The sequence below is a fragment of the Centropristis striata genome, chromosome 23, assembly GCF_030273125.1.
Source record: "Centropristis striata isolate RG_2023a ecotype Rhode Island chromosome 23, C.striata_1.0, whole genome shotgun sequence".
Classification (NCBI taxonomy): Eukaryota; Metazoa; Chordata; class Actinopteri; order Perciformes; family Serranidae; genus Centropristis; species Centropristis striata.
In genome coordinates, this window is record NC_081539.1 from 26695276 (window position 1) to 26718418 (window position 23143).

Sequence of the window (23143 nt, forward strand, 5' to 3'; positions counted from 1 at the left end):
TGACTCTGACTCTCTCTGTGTGTTTGTGTGCAGCCATGGCGGAGTTAGACCTGAGTCTGAGCGACGCTCTGACGGACAGCGTTCCCCAACCAGGCCCGGATAGTTTGGTGGAGAGGGACTTTGTGGCTCAGCTGGAGGCGGAGACCTTTGAGGACAAGGTCGGGGAGACGGTGGGGAAGACAGACTACGTGCCCCTGCTGGACAATGACGACACTAGGGCAGGTGAGAGAGATGTGATATACCTATTATATATATATGTAGATATTATATATTAAGCAAAGCAATATGAAAGAGTGAGGATGCTGGGAAATGCTGACTATTCTAGATAATGCCAATTCACTGTGAAGCGGATAGTGTTACTTTATTATTATGGATGAATAGAAGCACACTTTATATTGATTTTGTCAGCCAATTGGATAGGCAAAATACTAGGGCCGGGACTCGATTAAAAAAAATAATGTAATTAATTAGAGGCTTTGTAATTAATTAATCGAAATTAATCGCATTTTAATCGCATATAAATATTTGAACAGTGAGAAGTAATTTTTTTCACATGGATTTTTAGTATACCATTGAATAATGACTGAATACATAAGCTTAAGCAACAAAATAATAGTGTTTATTTTTGTTCAAGTCCAACAGACCAGTGCAATTTTTGCCATTAAGTGTAGCAATAGCATATTTACAAATATAGTACATTTCATAAATCCAGGTTGCCTATAGGTAGGTAGACCTTCTGTAAACTAGAATACTTTGGTTTTTTAAGTAAAACACAATCCACGCTAGCTACCACACTAGCCGCTAGCTGCTATATGTTTAGCATTGAGGTGATACTTGAGGCTGGATGTGCTGCGGTGATATGCAAATTCCTTGTTGCCTAGCAACACAACCATGCTCTTATCAACGCTTCCATCCGTTGGTTTTTAGTAACTAAATGTCCCATCATCCACGGGGCCAACCAAAGGTCTCATCAGCTTCTTCCTTCATGTTCACTGTGGTTTGTTGTTGTCTGAACTCATCAACGCTAGTTGGTGCTCCAGTATAATCGGTCCGCCTGAAACTCATCCAGTGAGAAACGTTCCACGGTGCAAAAATAAGTGTGATTAAAATGCGCCAATTTAGTTAATTTTTGTGTAATTAATTAATCTTAATTAACCCGTTAAAGTCCCGGCCCTACAAAGTACACACACAATAATACCAGACGAGAAACAACAACTTTTCTCCCGTTTAATCTCCATTCATGATAATAAAAACAGCAGGTAATCTTTGTCTGTCATGGACTCAAGTTTTCCTGAACAACATTATGTTGACCTCTGATTCCATCTGTCCTGAATGGGATGAGAATCTGTGTTATGTAAGATGAATTGCAGCTGCTCCTAAATGACTGATAGTATCAGGCACCGCTGGACACTGGCTGCCATTTTGGATCTGCTGGGGTGCCATTCAGCCGCAGGGAAGATAGTAGCCTGGAGATAGGCAGAGCAGCGGTCACTGCATTGAATATCCCACATGACTGGTGCAATTTATGAACTTTGCAAGGACATTTTTTTCAATCATATGGTTCCAACTCTGAACAGTTAGTGCCAAATGCTCTATCTGCTCCCAAGATACTAATGGCTTCCATAGTCTACATGTATGTTTAGTTTAAAAGTCTCGGGCTCTGGATGTCTTTGTGTCCTCAGCACCGTATTAAATCTGTGCATTTAGAAAACATGCAATTGACTGAGGGGTTCCTAATATACAGTGTTACAGGTTATAATAGTTTTGGATCTTTCAGTAGTTCACCAAAGAGTGTCACACTTTATAACATACAGTATTTCTCTGCAAATGGAGAAGACGGTCAGAGAGAAATATGTCAAGTCACATCCAAGGTAATAATAGTTTTGCATTTTTCATTAGTTTTAGTTTTAATTACATTGGGTTTTGATTTTCAAATTCAGTTAGTTTTAATTAGTTTTTAGAGTGAGTTTGCTCATTTTAATTAGTTTTTATTTTTTTGAAAATGCTTAGTTTTAGTTTAGTTTTTTATTAGTTTTAGTGTTAGTTTTTTTGTAATGGGGTATTTGTTGGGTGCCAGATTCAAAACAGTCACCATAAAAGTTTTCTTTATTTCCTTTGTCTGATCCATCTCAGCCCCATTAAATTTATTAAGTCATAGATGAAATAGATTTCATATCAAGCAAAAAGGTTTATGTCTGATAAAAGTTGACAAAGACGAAAACAAAGGACATTTTCACTATAATTTTAGTTAGTATTACTTACTATTTTTAACCTCACATTACAGTTTCAGTTTTTTTAAAACTCTTGTTTTTATTTTTTGATTGCATTCATGCAGAGTATTTTATATGAATATTATGCCACGCAAAGTTTTTGATTTGGTTTTGTAACATTGATCAAATTGACTCGGACGCACACTCTGATGACTTGGACTTGGACTCTGACACTTCTCAGCACACTGCAAAAAAGTGTCAAGATAAAAGCACTAAAAAAAACACTAAATCTGAGGGAAATGATCTTGCTGCATGGACAGATAATTTCACTTGACAAGATTTATTAAATTAAGATAGTTAAATCTAGAAATAAGCATGTTGAACGCTTAAAATAAGAAATTAACTCTTAAAACGAGATAAAACACTTCTAAATCTAAAGTTTTGTTTTTATCTTGGTGAGAAACAAATAATTGTCAGGTCACTCTGCTCAGGCCAGTTCATCGCTTCTTGCAGCTTTAATTTATCTTGTTTTAAGAGTTAATTTCTTATTTTAAGTGTTCAGCATGCTTATTTCTAGATTTAATAATCTTAATTTAAGAAATCTTGTCAAGTGAAATTATCTGTCCATGCAGCAAGATCATTTCCCTCAGATTTAGTGTTTTTATCTTGTTTTTAGACACACCTTTTTTGCAGTGCATATTTTACAAATTACTTTCTCAACAATGCATATAAAGAAACCGCACAACAACATTCTAAAAGTCTTTGACTTGGACTCTGACTTGAACACTGGGGACTCGGGACTTGAATCGGACTTAAAAATTGATGAGTCAACTGCAGCGTGGCATACAGGTGCATATGAAGGTAAGTAAGCAGATAGATGGATCAAATCCACAGCTGAGTGAAGATCTAGATAAAAGGAAGTGACAGTTAACCGGGGCTGACTCAGCTCTCGGGCCTGTTCTGGTTACCCAGACACTTTTGGTCAGACAGTCAGACTGTGTGTGGGCACTCGTCAGTGACAGCTAGCTGCAGGACGGGCCGTGGGTGGTGTTGCCAGTGATCAACTGTGGCACGCTGTGTGCATTTGGACAAACGCAGACATGCTGACACGCAGAGTGCCAAACAGCAGGGCGAGGCACTCCGCAAATTATTGTCCTCTGTCAGCAGGAGAGCTAGACGGAGGAAGATTTGTTTTTGTTTTTTTTCCTACCAGAGTTGTTGGTTGGGTGCCGCGATGCACACGTAATGTGCACTCTCGATGACCGATGTGTGTTTGATGAGTGCCCTGTGCTCTTGTTTTTGATCTGTGGTATTTGTGTCCTGTGTGTTTGTGTGTACACAAATGAATCATAACTTGTGTTTGTGTGATCTTGCATGCAGTTTGGGGTTTTTGCATGTTTATATAGTATCTGTACTGTGCATGTGTGTGCCTACTGACTGCAGAATATTCTTTGTTTTGCAGCTTTTTGGCTTTTTGCATGCATTTTTATGTGTTTGTGTAAAAAGAGAAAAGTAGTCCTGTGGCTTGTCTTTGCTCTAGCTCTTTTTTTTTCAGGCCAAGCTCAAATCAGGACTCAGATGCAGAGCAGGTGTACAAAAAAATTCAATAATTTTTAAGTATACGTCTAACCCTTTATATGCCAGTTTATATATTTGTATATTATATATTTTTCCATAATTTCTTCCAAAAAAACACAAAAAAGATTTTTTTCCCCCATAAAATACATAGTAGGGAGCTGGGGTTTTGGTGGTAATTGGAGTCTTGGATATGTCAAATATTAGCAACAAAATTGATTTGATTGCATTAGTATTTTTTATGTAGTGCCAGATAATCTCTCTGGTGACCCTTGCGGCCAAAAAAGGCCATGCACACTAAAACTGCTATTAAATCACCATACATCAATATTTTTTTCAGATTTTTTTTAAACATAAATCTCTTAAACAACTTCAGACTTATTCAAAACTACCAAACATTAAATCATTTAAAGAATTTTAACCCTTTATATGCCAGTTTTAAATGCACCAATGGAGTATAAAAGACATGTAAGGGTTAATGACAATGGATTTCAAAATTTTTACTAAAAAAATCCATGCAAAAAATCATGCCTCACAGCCAAAATGATCAACAAATGAAAAAAAAAAAAGAAGAAAAAAATGTACAAAAATTTCCGAGGAGGGCACAAGAGTTAACTCACATTGGTAGCATATGCTGCAAGGCTAACCGGCTAATCCAAAAGCAGGTTAATGACAACTGACCAATTAGATCATCAATAGTGAGTGTATGGGTAAACCAGAGGCTGAATACAAACTGTTCATTTTCAGCCTTGCATGTGTATTTCTGTGCATGACTATAAATGCTATATATGATTGATTGATTCATGTCCCTGTGTGTCAGAGCTTTGTGTGTGTATCTGATGTGCACTTTGGATAAATATAGTGCAGTGATTCAGCAGTCAGATGTCACACAGTATCACACTGACACCGGCCAATATGTGCTGCCCTCTGCCTGCCCCGGCCTGACCAGAGCTGGCCTGTGTGGCGCAGACGGGCACGTCCACAGGCGGAAAACACAAATGTGTATCGTGAGGTGCCCTTTAAAAGCCTTAAAAGACAGGGTCAGTGGTTTCCATCTAATGCCAGGCTCAGTCTGTCATATTTCCGCTGTACAAACCAGCACCGTGCAGTTTGATTTTCTATCTCGTCAAGCCATTAGCACTCAGACGGATAGTAATGTGTGCCTGTGTGTGTGTGTGTGTGTGTGTGTGTGTGTGTATGTGCAGACACGAGTGCTACGTTGGAGAATGGAGAGCAGGAAGCTCATGGGGTGCAAAAACCTGGTAAGATATCCCATAATTCCCTCTGCTGTCGGTCAGTCTGCTAGGCCGCCTGGTCATCCTCATGCACCAATCACGGGCTGTTAGTCTTTTCTCATCTTTTGACCTTGTTTACTTCCAACTTGTTCTTCTCCTCAGTTCTGTTCTCTGTGTGTATGGGTGTTTATTCTTATTAGAAGCCTTTCAGAGCATGATGTAAGCTGCTCTCACTGCTCTCCAACATCCTTTCAATGTCCTCTTAAGTACAAGGCTGCAGGTCTTATAACTCACCTCGCTGCTCAGTCTGAGCAGTTAAAGTGAAGAGAAAAAGGCATAGAAATAATAATAAAAAAACATCTGGGATCCTTTACCTGGGAACAAATAAGAAAGTTTCGTATTACAGCAAACTCATAAACTCCGTAGTCACATTCTTCTTTTGTGTTCTTGTTTGTTTTAAAACCAAATGTTTGTTACTGAGCAGCGACTCCTTGGAGTGTCTGTTAGTCCAACCAAACGCTGAACAAGACATTTTTACTGAACAAAACGTTCAAATAAACTGTCATTAAGTGAAAATACAGTGAAAGGGTCAAAGTTATGAGACCAAACCGCTAAACGTCCTTTTTAATATCTATATAACGTTATATGTAACTTTATTGACACGTTGCCGTGGATACGCATTGTTCTGCTTCTCTCCTGATGACGGCTCGCCTTGTTAGTGACCTGTCAATCAAAGGTAGCCACGCCCCAAATCATACGATTCTTCATCTTCTATTTTCTTCTAAATGGGGCCATTATTATATAAATTGTCTTGAAGATTTTTTACTAGTGATTGAGACCATAGTGTTGTTCTAAAAAAAATTCTGAGGGAATAAATCAAATGAGAAGTTTTCAAATATTGCATTGAAATGAATGGACAGATTTTTTTTGCAGCCAAACTTAGCGCCCCCTGCTGGAATTTTTGGTAGAATGCAGCTTAAGGCACTTCCTGGTTTGCCTCCCTGCTCAGACCAGGAGGTTGCCGCCTAGTTTGAACAAACATAAACCTTTACTTGGAGTCAAGAATGGACTAATAATATTCTAGTGATCAAGGTCACAGTACCTCACACAATACATTAATTTAGAAAAAAAATGAAGTGATTGTACTTTATATCCAAAAGGTTAAAGGTCAACTTCACTGAGATATCATAATATTCGTATTCAACGCCAGAACTGGAAGGAAAGATGTGACATCATTTCATATTTGGTTAGAATTGTGAGTAAACATATCACTGTTTGCAACTATGCATAGCTGCCATTCTGCAGCCAGTGAGAGAGCTAATCAGTGAAGGATTCACTTTCAATCAGTTGTGAAATGCAGAGTGGGTCATTTACATAATCAGTGCATGGAAATGAATTTTAATTGACAACAGGAGATTGTCAAATTGTCACTATGATAATATCAATTGCAGTCCTTTTAAGAAATGGAATTGAAACTTGTACTCAGCAGCCCTTTTGTTTCTCATGATATGAATAAATTGTTATAGTGTTATCTCTTATTGAAGATAATTAGCCATAGAGAAGAGCTGCAGCTCCGCAGAGGAATATTTATTGCGTCTAATGAACAAACGCTTGGTCTGCCCCTCTGGCTGTCTGCCTATACTGAAATAGACTGAGAGAGGGACTGTTTTTCTATTTTCTATGTTTGTGTTTTATGCTTGGTACATTTTAGAAATCATATCATCAGATATTTTTTCAATGGTCTGGTCTCCATTTTCCCATCCCTTAGGTATAACACACTGCTGTTCCTCAGTTCACTTTTTGTTGTCATCATGCAGCCGTTCCATTTGAAACTGCAGAGCTGCTGTGCATGTCATTAGCAGAAAAAGGGTTTTGCGTGGGTGTATGAATTAGTATGTGAGGTCTCCTCCACTGACAACACACAATCCTCAAGGCTGCACAAGTACGAAATGCGTACAATATAGCACACAGACATAAGTAGTAGTGTAGAAGATAAAAGTGAAGTGCACTTCTTTGATATGTGCATGCCCAGGCTGATAGCTCAGGTGGGTGGCTGCGTCCACTAAGCTTTTATTTACCTTGGCAATGTCCGCTCAGCATCTATTAAATCACACTTCTCGGCTTAAAGAAAGTTTTATGAATATAAAAGATTTTATGGAACAAAAATGCAAACACAGTGTTGCAAACGCTGTTCGGTTAGCATTAGCGGACAATTAAAGTTGTTTTAATCACAAAAGGCTAAACTGTGCCTGATAGGGTTGTCACGATACTAAGATTTTCAACTCGATACCGATACTCAGGAAAATTTTCGATACTTGATACCATTTTTGATACCACAAGGATAAAAACAAAGATTTTTAACAACTAGAAAAATGCAACATGTTAAAATGAACAGAACCACAGGTTAAATATTTATAATAAAACACAGTTGTGCAAAAAGGAACTGCAACTATGATAACAAGCTTCAGGTCTGAGGTAGTGCAAAAAAGAAATAAATACAACAAACAATAACAATTACAACAATATTTTGTATGCTGTGCACAATATTAGGCAAGCTTGATAAGTCAACTTTTCTCTGTTTCATTCTGTGGGAAATAACACTTTTCATTGATACTTTTGAAAATGAGTATCGTATCCGGATACAACGTTTTAGTATTGATACTTTTTTGAGTATCGATACTTTTGACAACCCTAGTGCCTAATGGTCTGAATTACTTCCTGTCGCTAAACACACGCTGCTTTCAAAATAAGAGCACAGTGTGTTAACAGAATCCACCACAGAATTTACAAGAAGACTGTCAAAGTAAGATGCCTTAAATGAAACATACACAAATCTTTATTCTCCTTTACAATAATAATTAAAATATGCAATGATTAGTGTACATAATACAATAGTGGCATTTTATGGAACAAAAATGTTTCATGAAAGAGTCCTTATGGACCAAGTTTGCAGTTTAAGGTGCCCTGTCAGCAGTTACACAGACACCCCTTTTATTATATCTATGGGAAAAATGCTTTTTGGGCCACAGGGGTACATTTCTGCAATACTTCGAGTGGCCACTGGAAAACATTTAATTGAGTAGAACCACTTGTAAAAAATGTTTTAATTTATTTATTTTTTTGTCAGAATGCTGGGGGAAAAATAAAGTCACAATTCTCATTTTTTCTGACAGTCAGAAAATATTCAAAGCATTTTACTTACTTGAATCAGATGAATCCAGTCGGGCTGTTGCTCGATCAAAAAATTGGAGGTTTTGTGACTTCTTGACCTGAGTGCGGGCCTTTATATACAAATATTGGATATATATTGGATTCAATCGCATAGTGAGTACAACAATAGGACCCAATGATCATGATAATGTAGTTGAACCCCAAAAAAAACAAAAACAAAAAACGTTTTTTTTGGGGATAACCAAAATTGTTGTAATTCTGCAACACTGAGTCTTACAGGGTTAAAACCTAATAAAAACCTTTCTCAAGTGGCCCTTGTCAAGTATTTTTCTGTGGCCCTAATCCACTTCTGTAATGCTGCAGTACCGCCAGTGGCCACTGGGAAAAATGTCTGCCGTAAACCTAGGGGAAACACTGCAGCCGGTTGTCTACGAGTACACGTGGTTCCAAGTACATTTGATCCCTTAAAAGTTAGAATATTTCAGCCTTTGCTGTTTCCATTTTGACCTTTCTTTTAAAGTCTGCCTGCTCAGATCCTCCAGCTACAGATGAAATACTTGGTGTGTTGACTGAAATTAGAGACAGCTTGGTTCAGATTAGAGAAAAAACAGTGAAGACATTAATGAGGTTTCATGTCACCATGGTGTGGGTGATGGAGTAACACCACCCCCATTTGGCAGCCAGCCGGGTTCTACTTTTTTATTAAAAACAACGATTGTCTGTTCAGGAATTAATCTGGCACTGGGTTGGTTCTGTTTTCCTCTGCCAGCTGATACAAGTGCACTGTGGGAAGGACAAAGCTGTCAAGCCTTCCCACTGCCGTCTTTCATGTACTGTGTGTCGTCCACCGAGATGACTGGGAGCCTTGGTGGGATGGATGTTGGTGACAGTGGGAGGAGTGATCTGCATGTTAATCAGACGTCTGTGTTGGCATGTTCACCGCTAAGCTGTCTGCCTGTTTGCATGGCATGGGTTGCTTTAGTTACTATGGTTACGGAGCTGTGTGTGTGTGTGTGTGTGTGTGTGTGTGTGCATGTGTGTATTGCTAATACAGTTGGAATACTTCTCCCTTTTAAGTTTTAGTTAAACTGTCTCCGATTTCCCAAAGGCAGCAGTGATAGAGAGTACAGTGTGAGGTGTGATATAATTGTTTTCAGTGGGCCTACTTTAGAGCATCTGGCCTTGTCGAGGTGCATTGGATCCATTCATCACTGTTATTCCAGCGGACCCCAGGGAGAGGACGCAGGCGGTATAAGTAGTAACTGGGTCAGAGAACTGGGAGCGTAAGCTGAATCCTGACAGAGCAAATGCAGATGTGTGTGCCTGTGTGTGTGTATGAGTGTGTATGTGTTGAGATGCTACACGCTGCTCCTCCAATGCATGATGCTTCTGCATGGCACGCAAAGACACGTATATGTTAGAAAATATTTTCCCAAATATTTGACCGATATAAGATAATGATCAGCCTTATAATCCGGCATATAACCTTCAAAATAAGATAAATGTGCTGTTAATTAGTGATGTGCCAATGAAGCCTCATGAACCATTTTCTGTATTTTCTAAGCCCACTAGATGGCGCTCTTGGTTTAAAGAAAAAGGCTCAAGCAATGGTAATTGAATGTGCTTTCAGGTCTTTGGTGAACAGAGTGCGCCATCTAGTGGGCTCAGAAAATAAAGAAAATGGTTCATGAAGCTTCATTCGCCCATCACTACTGTTAATCGTATCGGTCAAGTATTTGTCATTTGTTTGATAAGTTGATTTTGTGACAGCTTTACTAACCTGCTTTCTTCCTTTTTTCCCCCTCATCCCTTCCTCTTACTTTATTTTTTCTCTTTATTTATATTTCTGTTACGCCACCTTTCTTTTTCTCTCTTTTTGAATGAACCCTCATTTGTTGATGCACTTATTTACATTTTTTTTTACTTTCTTTCGTTTCTTTCGATTGCCTCCATCACCACTTTTTTTACTTCCCTGTTGTCCTCCGTTATTTCTCTTCTCTCCTCCCTTCCCAATCCCCATGCTTCAGAGGACTAGAACCCGCCTCCATCGCCATGGCGACTGTCAATCAGCTGTGCTTCCGCTTCTGTGCACCTTCTCCCTATACAACACACACACACTGTCTGCTCTATCCCGTATGAAGGAGAAAGTCTGAGCTTGTGGACTGCATTACTTTTACTCATGACAGAACTCACACACAAACATTACTTGTGCACACACACGCACACACAAACACACACACAGGCAGCCATACGACGCTGCCCTGATTTCAGCACACACTGTTCCTCCACATAATGTGTTGGCACACTGTGATTCACTCCGCTGGGCAAACTGGGTGTGTCTGACACACAACTGTTTCTGCACATACACACAGTCGCATTTGAAATTCAATTTGTTAGTTTTTTTCCTTTGTTTTGTCCGTTGTTCTTAATGGAGTAGAATTAGCTCTATTACTTATTTACACTGTGTCCACTGAAATGTTCCCTCCTCGTCTCTTTCTCCCTGATCACTTGTTTTTTGCAAATCAAGTTTATTTGTCTAATATTAACCTCTTATTCACCAGCTCTAGCCCAGTGGTGGAATGTAGCAAAGTACATTTACTCAAGTACAATTTTGAATATTTCCATTCTGTGTAGCTTTATACTTCTACTCCACTACATTTTAGAGTCAAATATTGTACTTTTTACACATTTAGCTGCAAGCTTTAGTTACTTTTCAGGTCCAGATATAACATCCATCCATCCATCCATTCTCGTCCACTTATCTGGGGCCGGGTCGCGGGGGCAGCAGGCTAAGCAGGGCATTCCTGGCACCCCTCTCCCCAGCCACAACGTCCAGCTCCATAAAACATGAATTTGAAATACACTTTCATTTTTTCACAAATTATTAATTATTCAATGCTGCTTATATAAATGCATCAATGATAATAATCTAATAATATATATGCAATGAATAAAACAATCTAAGTGGGTCCATTCTGCATAACGAGCACCTTTACTTTTGATACCTAGTATATATTGATGCTGACACTTTTTTACTTTTACTGAAAGTAAAAGTAGTAAGTTTTGAATGCAGGACTTTACTTGTAGTGGAGTCATTCTGTGGTGTGGTATTAGTACTTTTACTTAAGTAAACGATTTGGATACCTTTCCCCCCACTGCCCTATTCCTAATAAGACATAGTTTGGACAACATACAATTGGTTTACAGGTTGTGAAAGCCGAATACTTTATGTTTTTAAAAGAGTATAACATTCATATCTTCTTTAAATAGATGAATATGAAATGCTGATTTTGTTTGTAGCTCTTGCCAGTGGGGGCTCATTGGATTAGAAGGTTAATAAAAACAAGGCCAAATTTAATTCAGCTTACATATATAAAAGCCTTCTTAGGCATAAACAGATCAATATTAGATCAAATCATGCACATCTGTAGCACTTCTGGTTTGTCCCCATCACAGATAGTAAGAAGAAGTTCATGGGGAAGTTCATGTCCTCACACACACACACAGGCACAGGCACAGACACACACACACACACACACACACACACACACACACACACACACACACACAGGCACAGACACCACCCAGCAGCCAGTCCCTGCCCTCCTGTCTGAAAGCTTTCAGACTGAGTCGCCAATGCTGCGAGCCTGATCTGTCAGCACCCAGTAACCAGCACACAAACACACAAACAAATATACTTACATTTTAAGACACACGAGGACTATTTATATTTTAGTCAGTTTTTTATTTTACTTTTAAAGGGGCTGTATACGACATTCAGAACATTCATATAAGCAGTAAACTCTACCCCCCACCTTGGTGTTGGCTAATTCATTCTGCCTGGTGCACTACCTGCGCTGGGCGTGTGCTCCTACGGCAGTAACCGCTGACAAGTCACCGTGGGTCGGCATGGCGACCTCATGGTAGCCATGTCCGTTACTGTTAGTGTGAGCGAAGCCCCATGCACACTGTTAGCTCTGTCTGCACTGTTGACTAAGGCTGCAACTAGTGACTATTTTGATAGTGGAATAGTCATTGATTACTGAAACAGTTAGTTGACTAATGAAATAATTAATTATTTTATGGCTCTTAGCTATCAAGCTTTTCAATTTAATTGGAGGTTCTTTCAGGCATGTGCTAACTAGTGATGTGCCATTGAAGCCTCATGAACCATTTTCCGTATTTTCTAAGCCCACTAGATGGTGCACTTGGTTTAAAGAAAAAGGCTCAAGCAATGGTAATTGAATGTGCTTTCAGGTCTTTGGTGAACAGAGTGCGCCATCTAGTGGGCTCAGAAAATAAAGAAAATGGTTCATGAAGCTTAATTCGCCCATCACTATTGCTAACTAACAATATGACTTCATTACAAAAATATGTCTTTTATTAAATTTCTGCTATTTTAACCACCACTAATACAAAAGACAAAAAATTGAGTAATAGAATAAAAGAATAGCAAATGAGAAAGGGTTTGGAGAAGTAATGTGCTTTAAGGTGAGAGCAACCTAGCCTAACCGACTAATTATCGATTTAATTCATCATCAACTAATTTTGTCATTGATTTTTGTCGACTAGTCGGCCCCTATTGTTGAGGCAATTATACATGGTTATCGCTAGTGATGGGCGAATGAAGCTTCATGAACCATTTTCTTTATTTTCTGAGCCCACTAGATGGCGCACTCTGTTCACCAAAGACCTGAAAGTACATTGAATTACCATTGCTTGATCCTTTTTCTTGAAACCAAGTGCGCCACCTAGTGGGCTTAGAAAATATAGAAAATGGTTCATGAGGCTTCATTCGCCAATCACTAGTTATTGCTGATTACACCCTCTCAACACACACTGTTAATATGCTCTGAATTAATTGTACAGCCACTTTGATGCAATGCTTTTCATGTTTTAGCCCTTTTTGATGGTCATCTCTGTTCAGAATCTCTGAGCTTTATCTGCTTTGCACTATCTTCCCTTAACCAAATACTAAAGCCAAACCTATGATGGTGACAATCACTAATGTAAACAATGTAAGGAATGTCCCTGTAGTCTTTGAGCTGCCTTTTATTCCATATTACTGTAATGTGTAGTTCTTACCTCAATTAATCTGATCATTTGGATTTATTGTTTATCTTAGTTGTGTGTTTACTTGGTATTAACTCATTGTGTCTGTTGTGTCTGTTGTTGTACATCGTCATTGTGAAGCAAGTTATTTAGTCAGTGACACATTTAAGTTCACTGATAACTCACTTAGGATTTAGCATTAAGGTGATAGGGTCCTGTTAGCCAGCATATTATCAAAGCATATTCTTGCATCCTTTTTTCTTTGCTTAAATAGCCATTTCATTTCATTCTCTTATGGTACGTTTTAATTTGAACTACTTTCCCTCAAAGAAATGGTCAAAAAGGCTAAATGATCCAAAACCAGGATGCTTTTAGAAAACAAGTTTTTACTTTTTCCATCCTCAAGTAGCACAAATATAATAACATCCACCTCCATTATACTAGGAGGTGTTCGCATGAGTTGATCTGATCCTTTAAGAAAATCTCTGAATGAAGTGTAATAATATCCTGCAGCTTACCATCAGGGCTGTTTTCTTTCAAAATGTAACAAGTCATCGGCCCAGCAGAATGAAATTTCAAAAGTGTGAAAAGTGTAATTTTTACATCAACACACTTCCATCTGTGTGTGCATATACATAGCAGGCACATCACCACTCATTCTAACACATATGCTACACTTGAAGATTATTGAAGACTTCCACAGAGATATTGTTGGAGGTTGAAGGTTAGCTACAGACACGGACAGACCGCCACACGTCATACTCTTCGGCCACCTCGGGGGAAAACAAACCATCGCTCTCCATTGACTTTGTATTGAGTGAAGGCGTCTCTTTTACAATTTGGTCCGCTAGCAAAAACAGAAAAATAGTCAAAAGTTGCTGTGTGGTAAAATGCACTACCAAAAAGTTAAAGAACCAGAACTTAGTTTTTATAAACTGCTGAACCGAAAAAACTTTTAAGAGGACAAAAATGGATATTAACATTACATTACATAACATTAAATGGTAAATGGTAAATGGACTGCACTTATATAGCGCGTTTATCCGAATCGCTTTACACTACACTGCGCTCATTCACCTGTTCACACACACATTCATACTGGTGACTAGGGCTGGGCGATATGGACCAAAAGTCATAGCCCGATATATTTAGGCTGAATATCGATACACGATATATGTCCCAATATTTTTATCGCAAAGTTAGAGCAAATATTCAGTCAAAGTCAAAGCCAAATGTGACATGTCACAAGTAGTTTTATTGAAACTGTTTATTTAAGTGAACATAAATACTGGATAACAACAGTACCTTTAAAAAAAAATCACATTTAAATTAAAAGAATCTTAAATAAAAAATAGCCTATGAAATAAAATAGGCCAAACTTTTTCTCAAATAAATATATTTATATGAGAAAAGAATAACACACATTATAAAATAACTAAATATGACAAACACTAGTAAGGGCAGCATTTATATATAAAATGTTTTTTTTAAAACTATATTGTTATATGTGATATGGTCTAATTCCATATTACATTTAAAAATAAAACTATATTTTTTACAGCGATATATCGCCCAGCCCTAATCTGGATCCATTTGGTGTTCAGTATCACCAACCACCGACCTTCCGATCAGTTGGCGACCACTCTACCAACTGAGCCACATCCTCAATTAGCCATTAGCTTGCTAACATATAGCTTGTCCTTTCTGGTAGACATAGAGTGCTGAAATAATCATATGATATTCCTAAATCTAAAAGTTATAGCTAGAAACAGATGTTTTGTTAGAGTTTCAGCCCGTGGTTGTCTAAAAGTAAAGATAAAATATATTGAGTTTAGGGATGGCACAGTTTCCCTCGTTGTAACTGCTGGTGTCTCAGTAGCTAGTACATTCTACCACACAGCAGCTTTTAGACATTTCTGTTTTTTAGCAGACAAAATTGTAAAGGAGGTACCTTGTTTCCATACTAAGTCAATGGAGAGAGATGGTTTGCGCTGCCCCTTAGAAGGGGGCCTATATGTACTCTGTTTCTATAACATTTGAGCAGTTTTTTCACCCTGCAGTGCAATGCACTTGACTATATGTTATTTGTTGACTGGATGCATAGAAAGATCTTATCAGCCACAAGGTTTAGCTGCAGCCTCTTTAATGTGTTTGTTTCACGAGGTATCTCAGTGTGTCCTTTTTATAGATGTGCCTCTCTCTGTTGTCTGCCTGCACCTTGTGCTAATAAACCAATAAATGACTCACACTTACCTGGCTTTTGGGTTTCTCTTTCTTCTTTTAACCAACCTGAACTAAACCTCTTCTCTAATGTCTAACTGCTGCTTTTCCACTTTCTCTTTCTAAACTCAAATCCCTCGCAGCCCTTTATATCATGTGCAGTATTATTTCCTTTCTCACATATTCTTATATCTTAGCAGCTTTCCAAGAGAACAAGACTCTCAGTCATCCTGGCTGTAACCTTTTGGAGGCGGTGGATTTTTACAATGTAAAGCTTAGAGATTAGTGTGTGCCTCTGGGAAATGATTTTCTATTGCTTCTGAGAGATGTGCCTCTTTGGTTCCCAAACAGATTTATTTATTACTCGTTCCCTTTTTTCATTTCTTTTGCCCTCTTGCTGTGGCTTAAAAATACACATAGAAGAGGAAATAAAGGGAATTCTGCCTTCTCTGAGGATGTTTGCCAGCGATCAGTATTTTAAAGCTTCTCTTCCAGAACCAATGGCTGATTTAAGACATGTTCCAAACATGAAAGGAGATGCACTTCACGAGGGACAGAGTAGACTTGAGATTTCATGGAAGAAGCTCATCTGCTTTTCTTTCAGCTTTCATTAAACTACGCTGGATCGTCGGCTACACCGAAAAGAAAAAAAAACACATCTAGAAATCTAATAAATCCTCCAACCAAACCAGTAAAATGATGATCCCTAATATTTTTTATGATATGTCGACTCGTACCTTCCGTATCTGACAGAAAAGTTGCATTTGAGAGTTTTTCGATCACCTTACCTACTTTATTTAAAAATGAAAAGATCATGGTTATGTCAAAAAGAAACCAGTGTTGGATTCCAGCAGCCGTCTCCAGGTCTGTACTTTGCATGCTCAAATTCCCACCTAAGAGGTTTTGCAGCAGTATAACAACATGACACTACTTGTGATATGTTCCTTCGTGCCACAACAAAAGAGTTAACCATTGGGATTGGAGCATGTTTTTTTAATTCATTAACTAAATGGTAAATGGACTAAACTTATATAGCACTTTTCTAGTCTTTGCAACCACTCCAAGCGCTTTACCCTTCAAATGGCATTCCGAGGCTACCCTAAACGGTGCCACCTGCCACCATCATGATTAATTCACACACGGATGAACGCAGCATTGGGAGCAATTTGGGGTTCAGTGTCGCGACCAAGGAGACTTCGACATGTTGACATATGGAACCACCGACCTTCAGTGGGCAACCACTCTACCAACTGACCCGCAGCATCAATCCAATGCAATCCAAAACAATGATATATTACAAATTCTGTTAGCAATGACTTACTATTAACTAGTGATGTGCCAATGAAGCCTCATGAACCATTTTCTGTATTTTCTAAGCCCACTAGATGGCGCACTTGGTTTAAAGAAAAAGCCTCAAGCAATGGTAATTGAATGTGCTTTTTCAGGTCTTTGGTGAACAGAGTGCGCCATCTAGTGGGCTCAGAAAATAAAGAAAATAGTTCATGAAGCACCATTCACCCATCACTACACGGTAAAACCCAATGTTGCTTGTTTGTTGTTATAACTAATTTTTCCTTTTCAATACAACAAAGATTTGTGCAAAAAGTCATTTTAACCTAAAGTATTGAGTCAAATAGCGAGATTCATTTGAGTTAACTCCGTTGTCTTTGTTGTCTTGACATAAAATTATTTTGCAGCATAGACACTCAAATATTTAAGTTGAAACAACAAGTTGGGTTTACAGTGTCCTATTAACTATGTCATAATTGATTTTATTCACATTCTTTTTTTTTTTATTTCATTCCTTGTATTTCATAATTCTCTGGCAGCACATGTCAAATGTCAGGCCAGTAAACTGTATTGAATTTGACTTGAATTTAAAAGAATTCTTGTACTCTCAGCACTATTAAAAGCTCCTTTAACACTTGGATAGCCTTATTGAGTCCAGTCCCAGCACTTAGCTCTGGCATGAGTAGATGTTTGGCTCATGATTTGCCCTCCACTATACTGTAAACTCCAGAGATCAACCTGACCTGTGCGATTCTCTCTGTCAGCATGGGTGTGTTTGCGTGAGAGTCTATATGGGGCAGCCTGCCCTACTTAGACTCCCAGAGTTGTGGTGTGGATGATGTAGGGGGAAAAAGAGAGCGAGATGAATTGAACAAGTCCTTTGTGTAAGCAGATGTGCTTTTTCGGTGGATGGATCGTCTCGTACCTTTCAGAGTGAACACCACTAACACACACTTACATGCAGGAACATCCAGGCCCCAAGAGAGCCTCTCCCTAAACAGCTGTGCTCCTGCATTACCCTTAAAGAGGGTGAGGAGGGTGAGTGGAGGAAGATTCCAAAGGATTTAAGAGATCGAATGAGATGGAGACTTGAGTTGAGTGTTGTACATAATGCATAGATAGACCCCCACACTGCAGTACATTAGCTCCCACACACAGTGAAGACATAAATCATCCAAGACCTTGAACTCTTGTCATGCTTGAAGCATACATTATGTATTATTGATGTACTGTATGAAGGTGTTACATCATAGGAACATGAGTTTCCTTGGTCATGCAGTCCACATCAACGGTTCCTATGATTTTATATGAAAAGTAATGCACTGGAATTAATTTGTATCCCACAAAATTTGGACCCTTGACAAAACAGTAATTTTAAAAGCCAAGTACACTCACCGGCCCCTTTATTAGCTAGCAAGGTGTACCTAATATAGTGGTGGTGTGCTGCTGTAGCCTATCTGCTTCAAAGTTGGATGTGTTGTGTGTTCAGAGATGGTCTTCTGCAGACCTTGGTTGTAACGAGTGGTCAGACTAGTTCAACAGTAAGTCAAATAACTATTCTTGTCTTACCTCTGGCATCAACACCGCATTTTGGTTCTCTGGATATTTTCTCTTTTTCAGACCATTCTCTGTAAACCCTAGAGATGGTTGTGTGTGAAAATCCCAGCAGATCAGCAGTCTGTGAAATACTCAGACCAACAACTATGCCATGTACAAAGTCACTTAAATCACCTTTCTTCTCCATGCTGATGCTCGCTTTGAACTCCAGGAGCTCGTCTTCACCATAGGGCTGTTTCCACTACCGCCCAATACCCGGAATGAAGCGGGTCTCACTTGCTAAACCGCCCCTTAATTGAATACGAGCCGTCCGGATTGGACTTTTGTTGGGACTTTAGTTGGGACTTGTCGAAAAGCAGGGCCGTTTTTCTTCCCTGAAAAAAGCCTGGTTACTGATTGGATAGATCGCTAAGCGGGATGTGACGTAGTACTCTAGGAGACAACAACACGCGGCATTTGTAAAAATCCGGCGAAGCAGTGTTGCCAACTTAGCGACTTTGTTGCTATATTTAGCAACTTTTCAGACCCCCTTAGCGACTTTTTTTCAAGAAAGCGACTGGCGACAAATCCATCGACTTTTTCTGGTGTTATTGGAGACTTTTGGAGACTCTTACTCTTACTGTTCTTAATGAGCCGCGGGGCCGGCAGCTCGTTAAGAAGAGTAAGAACAAGTGGAAGCGGCACAGTCCTCCTGCAGCAGTCTCTCCCAGCTGCAGATCCAACATGGCTGCAGCAGACACCAAGGTCTCTTTGGATCTAGCTGTAGACAGTGTTCTAGATAGTTTAGAGACAAAGTTTATTTCAAAAGAAGAACAATGTTTGGCTTTACACTCCTTTATCACCACCAAAAAGGATGTTTTAGCCTTGCTTCCAACAGGATTTGGCAAAAGCCTAATCTACCAGCTAGCCCCGTTAGTAGCTAAGCTAATGCAATTGGCTAAGAGCTACGTACAGACGCTTATGATGGACATTCGTAGCACCCAATAAACGGCTCTGGGCGATCCTAAACCACGCCTCCTCTACGGAAAAATGAATAAGTGGTCTCCAGACTATATCTCATTTGTTATATAGTCTGCCGTTAGCCAGGCTACTGGCAACCAGCAATTTGGCATTTTTGCCATTGAGAATTGAATGATAATATTGAAAGTGAAATAAAATAAATCAATTTGACATTGGATTTACATTTACTCCAGCACTACAACAAAGTATCAAAAGCAAACTTGGAATCTTGAGGTTTGTTGGTTTGACTCAATACAAAGTGATCCACAGGAAAGTCCACTAGTGGTGCCATGACCATACATGAACCTGCCCATACAGGTTTCAACTTTTACTGTGAGTGTTGTGACTGTAGACTCAGCACTGTTGCAGAAACGTAGCTTTTCTGTCACGTTTTATGACTGTCAGCATTTTCCAGAAACCTTATTTCTTCATTCTGTGTAAATATTGCAACTTGTTGGCAAAGCCTCCAGTTTGTGTCAGCCTTTGAAAAGTCAAACCGGGCCTAGCATACTTTTCATGGTGTCACCATCTTTTTATTTGATTGAAAATCCATAACTTTCAGCTGAGCGCATCACCATCTCTGTATAATTTCATAAACTCATGCTGTCATTCTGTTTTACTTGAGGAAGTGATTTGGTAGAAATTCTGGATAAATCTCCTTTAAATATTCATGATGCAACTTTAATCCCTGAGCTGGGAAAAAAAAAAACCTAATTCCTCCTTCACTGATGCCTTCCATGTAGACAGAAAGCGTTTCATCTGTGTGAGCTTCACACACACATGTGGAGGTGTGTGTGTTTCGCTGTGTATCCACATGTCCCGCATGTGTGTGTTTGACTGAGTCAATGCCTCCGTCTTTACTTTTGTCAGAATATAGTGTGTATGTGTGTGAATATTAAAGCCTCAGACTTCCCTTTGAGCTTTTAATGTGAAGTGCTCTGGATGGGAAGCATCAAACATGGAAACTAGTGATTCTTACTCTCTCTGCTGCACTTTGAAGTGTGCACTTGTTCACTTCATCTGTTGATTTGACAGGTACTGACTGCACAATCCCTGCTGGTGGGAGCTGAATGCCCCCCCTGCTTGGCTCAGTAGTATGAATTGTGATCCATGACAGTGAGGAGTGCTGGAAAGCATGACAGCTGGAATTGCAAATGTGAGCGAACAAAATACAGAAAATCCTTTGCTGTAGCTCAACTCCTTAATCCTGCCAATAAAAACTAACGAATGTTGACGTGACGAAGGTCAAGAGAAAGTAAGAGTGGGATTAAAGTCGCCATGGAGGGATTGCCTCTGTGTTATTTTTCCTCTTCCCAGACAGACAAACAAACAGGGTTGTTTCCAGGCTAGAATGAGGAGGTGTGGAAGATACACTGACATAAGAGGCTTGGATTCAAAGAAAGAAATGGAGGGAGAAGAAGGGTTTCACAGGCAGCTGTGTGTGTGTTAGTTATAGATACCTGCAGGTTCTATCAACCAGCACGAACATGAACACACACACACACTACAGAGATGTTGTCACATCCTATGCACCTTTCTTCTCTACTGCTTGTCAATGCACATCAACCTCTCACACTGAATTTGTACCATCACTGCATTAACATTAGCCTCTTGACTTCTCACCGCCCACAGCCTCACAGCCGCGTCTACTCCTCGGTTCCATACAACACTTTAATTTAAAGAACACATCGAGTGGAAAAGCTACAACCAGAAAAAGCAAAAAGTCATAAAGATGTTTGTTTTTGGGTCGACAGGTCATATTGCTGGCTCCATGTACGGCTGGGCGATATGGACCAAAAGTCATATCCTGATATATTTAGGCTGAATATCGATATATGAAATGTATCACATTTTTTTTATTGAAAGTGAGAGCAAACGTTCAGTCAAAGCCAAATATGACATGTCACAAGTAGTTTTATTGAAACTTTTTATTTAAGTAAACATAAATACTGTATAACAACAGGAGTGCCTTTTTTCAATCAAAGCTCCATTACGTGCACATTTAAATTAAAGGAATTTTAAATAAAAATAGCCTATGAAATAAAATAGGCCAATCTTTTTCTGAAATAAATATATTTATATGAGAAAAGAATAACGAACATTACAAAATAACTAAATATGACAAACACAAGTAAGGGCAGCATTTATATATGAAGAAAGTAGAAAGTATATCGATATATGTGATATGGTCTAATTCCATATCACATTTAAAAATATATCAATATATTTTTTATATTGATATATCGCCCAGCCCTAGCTCCATGCTTTATCCACCTTTCTCTCCTTTTTCTAAAGCCCACTAGGTGTTGGAGTCTTTCCTTGGATGTATTGAACAAGATTTGCTGGCTGTTCGGTTTTGTTATTTTTATGCCAGTCATTGATACATTGATCCATATCTCAGGCTAATAAAGTAATGAACTGCATGATACCAACCTAAGGGAGTACAAAAAAATTTTGTACAAATTTTACATCATGTATTTTTGCCTCAAAAGATTGGTAGATTAAGAATCAGAATATTTTTTTATTTTAAGATTTTAATAATTTCACAAGAAATTTGCAAACAAAGTACTTAAATATAGATATAGATTAAGGCAGGTTATGTAGATATATAGAGTAGAAAAGTCAACATACTAACATTATTTGAAAAATTACAGAAATCTAAACAGTAGAAACATACTGTACAAATATGGAATTATTTTAATGAGGGAAGGAGCTGTGTAAGCTTTAATGTGCAAGTTCACAGTATAATATTTGCAATGTACAATATATGGTCAGGTGACTGCATATGTTAGTGTACCGTATAAATCAGACCTGGGCATTAGGCACTGGACGGCACCTTTTCAAAAATAAAAGCATCACAACATTGTAAAACACCTAGAAAATTTACAATCATAAAAAAAAGCTTTATAATATAAAAACCCCAATAGGAACCTTACTAAAAGACATTTACAGTTGTGTTAAAGTAAAATAAATGGAAAAGTGATATAGTGATTGAAGTATTTACTACATGTATTCTTATCAGTAGCAGCACAAAACCAGATCATTTACTGTATTTTATAAAGCTATTAAATTAATATAGAATAGAATTTACTTCAGAGTTTGGGTCCGTCCCCCCGCAACCTACGTGGTATTGGTCATATGGCCCCTTGGGAAAATGAATTGCCCACCCCTGTATAAAGGGTGAAGGGGGAGAGTCAGTGGGGGTCTCTGACCTTGTTTATGAGGCCATTTGCAGACAGGAAGAAACTGTTTGTAGCAGGAGGTTTGGTCCTGATGGACCCCAGCCTGTAGATTGACTTATATAAATATAAAGCCATATTATTATTCATGCAATGCTTACAAACAGACCACATTGGGGAGCATTTTCTGGGGTCATCTATCTCAAACACCCTTGTCTTTACTTCTGTTACTGATTTTCAATGTAGCTGTCCAGCTAGCTACAGAACTTAGGAAGATAATGAACAGATTTCTACTCATTCAGAGTTTTCGAACCAGGCTAAGGGATATATCTGCTTTGTATTTGTGAATGATAGTCTCTAGGCTGAACATTTCAGCGGTCTTTGCTTTTTGCATTGTCCACATGAGCGCTCGTATACATCACCACAGCATCAGCATTCCCTCTTACAAAAAGAGGATGAAGTTGTTTTGGGCGGTTCGTTGATGTGGGTTGTTTCATCCATGTATGTCAAGTCCGTATGTGTTCCAGCAGCTGCAGCCAGAGTTGTAAAAAGTTCTAAAACTTCAAATGTTGGCTGGGTTGCTGGCTGAATGAAGTAAAACCAGACCAAGCTTTGATGTTCTGTAAATACAGATCTCTTCATGTGAACCACTGTA

The 23143-nt window shown here is 38.7% G+C and overlaps 1 protein-coding gene across 1 annotated transcript in view; it reads left to right on the forward strand.

Moving 5' to 3' along the window:
• LOC131961855 (microtubule-associated protein 4) overlaps positions 1-23143 on the forward strand; it is a 164442-nt gene that overhangs the window by 39887 nt on the left and 101412 nt on the right. Inside the window, 2 exon segments of the mRNA XM_059326766.1 lie at positions 34-222; positions 4991-5047. Of these exon segments, the coding sequence (XP_059182749.1) occupies positions 34-222; positions 4991-5047 (246 nt within the window).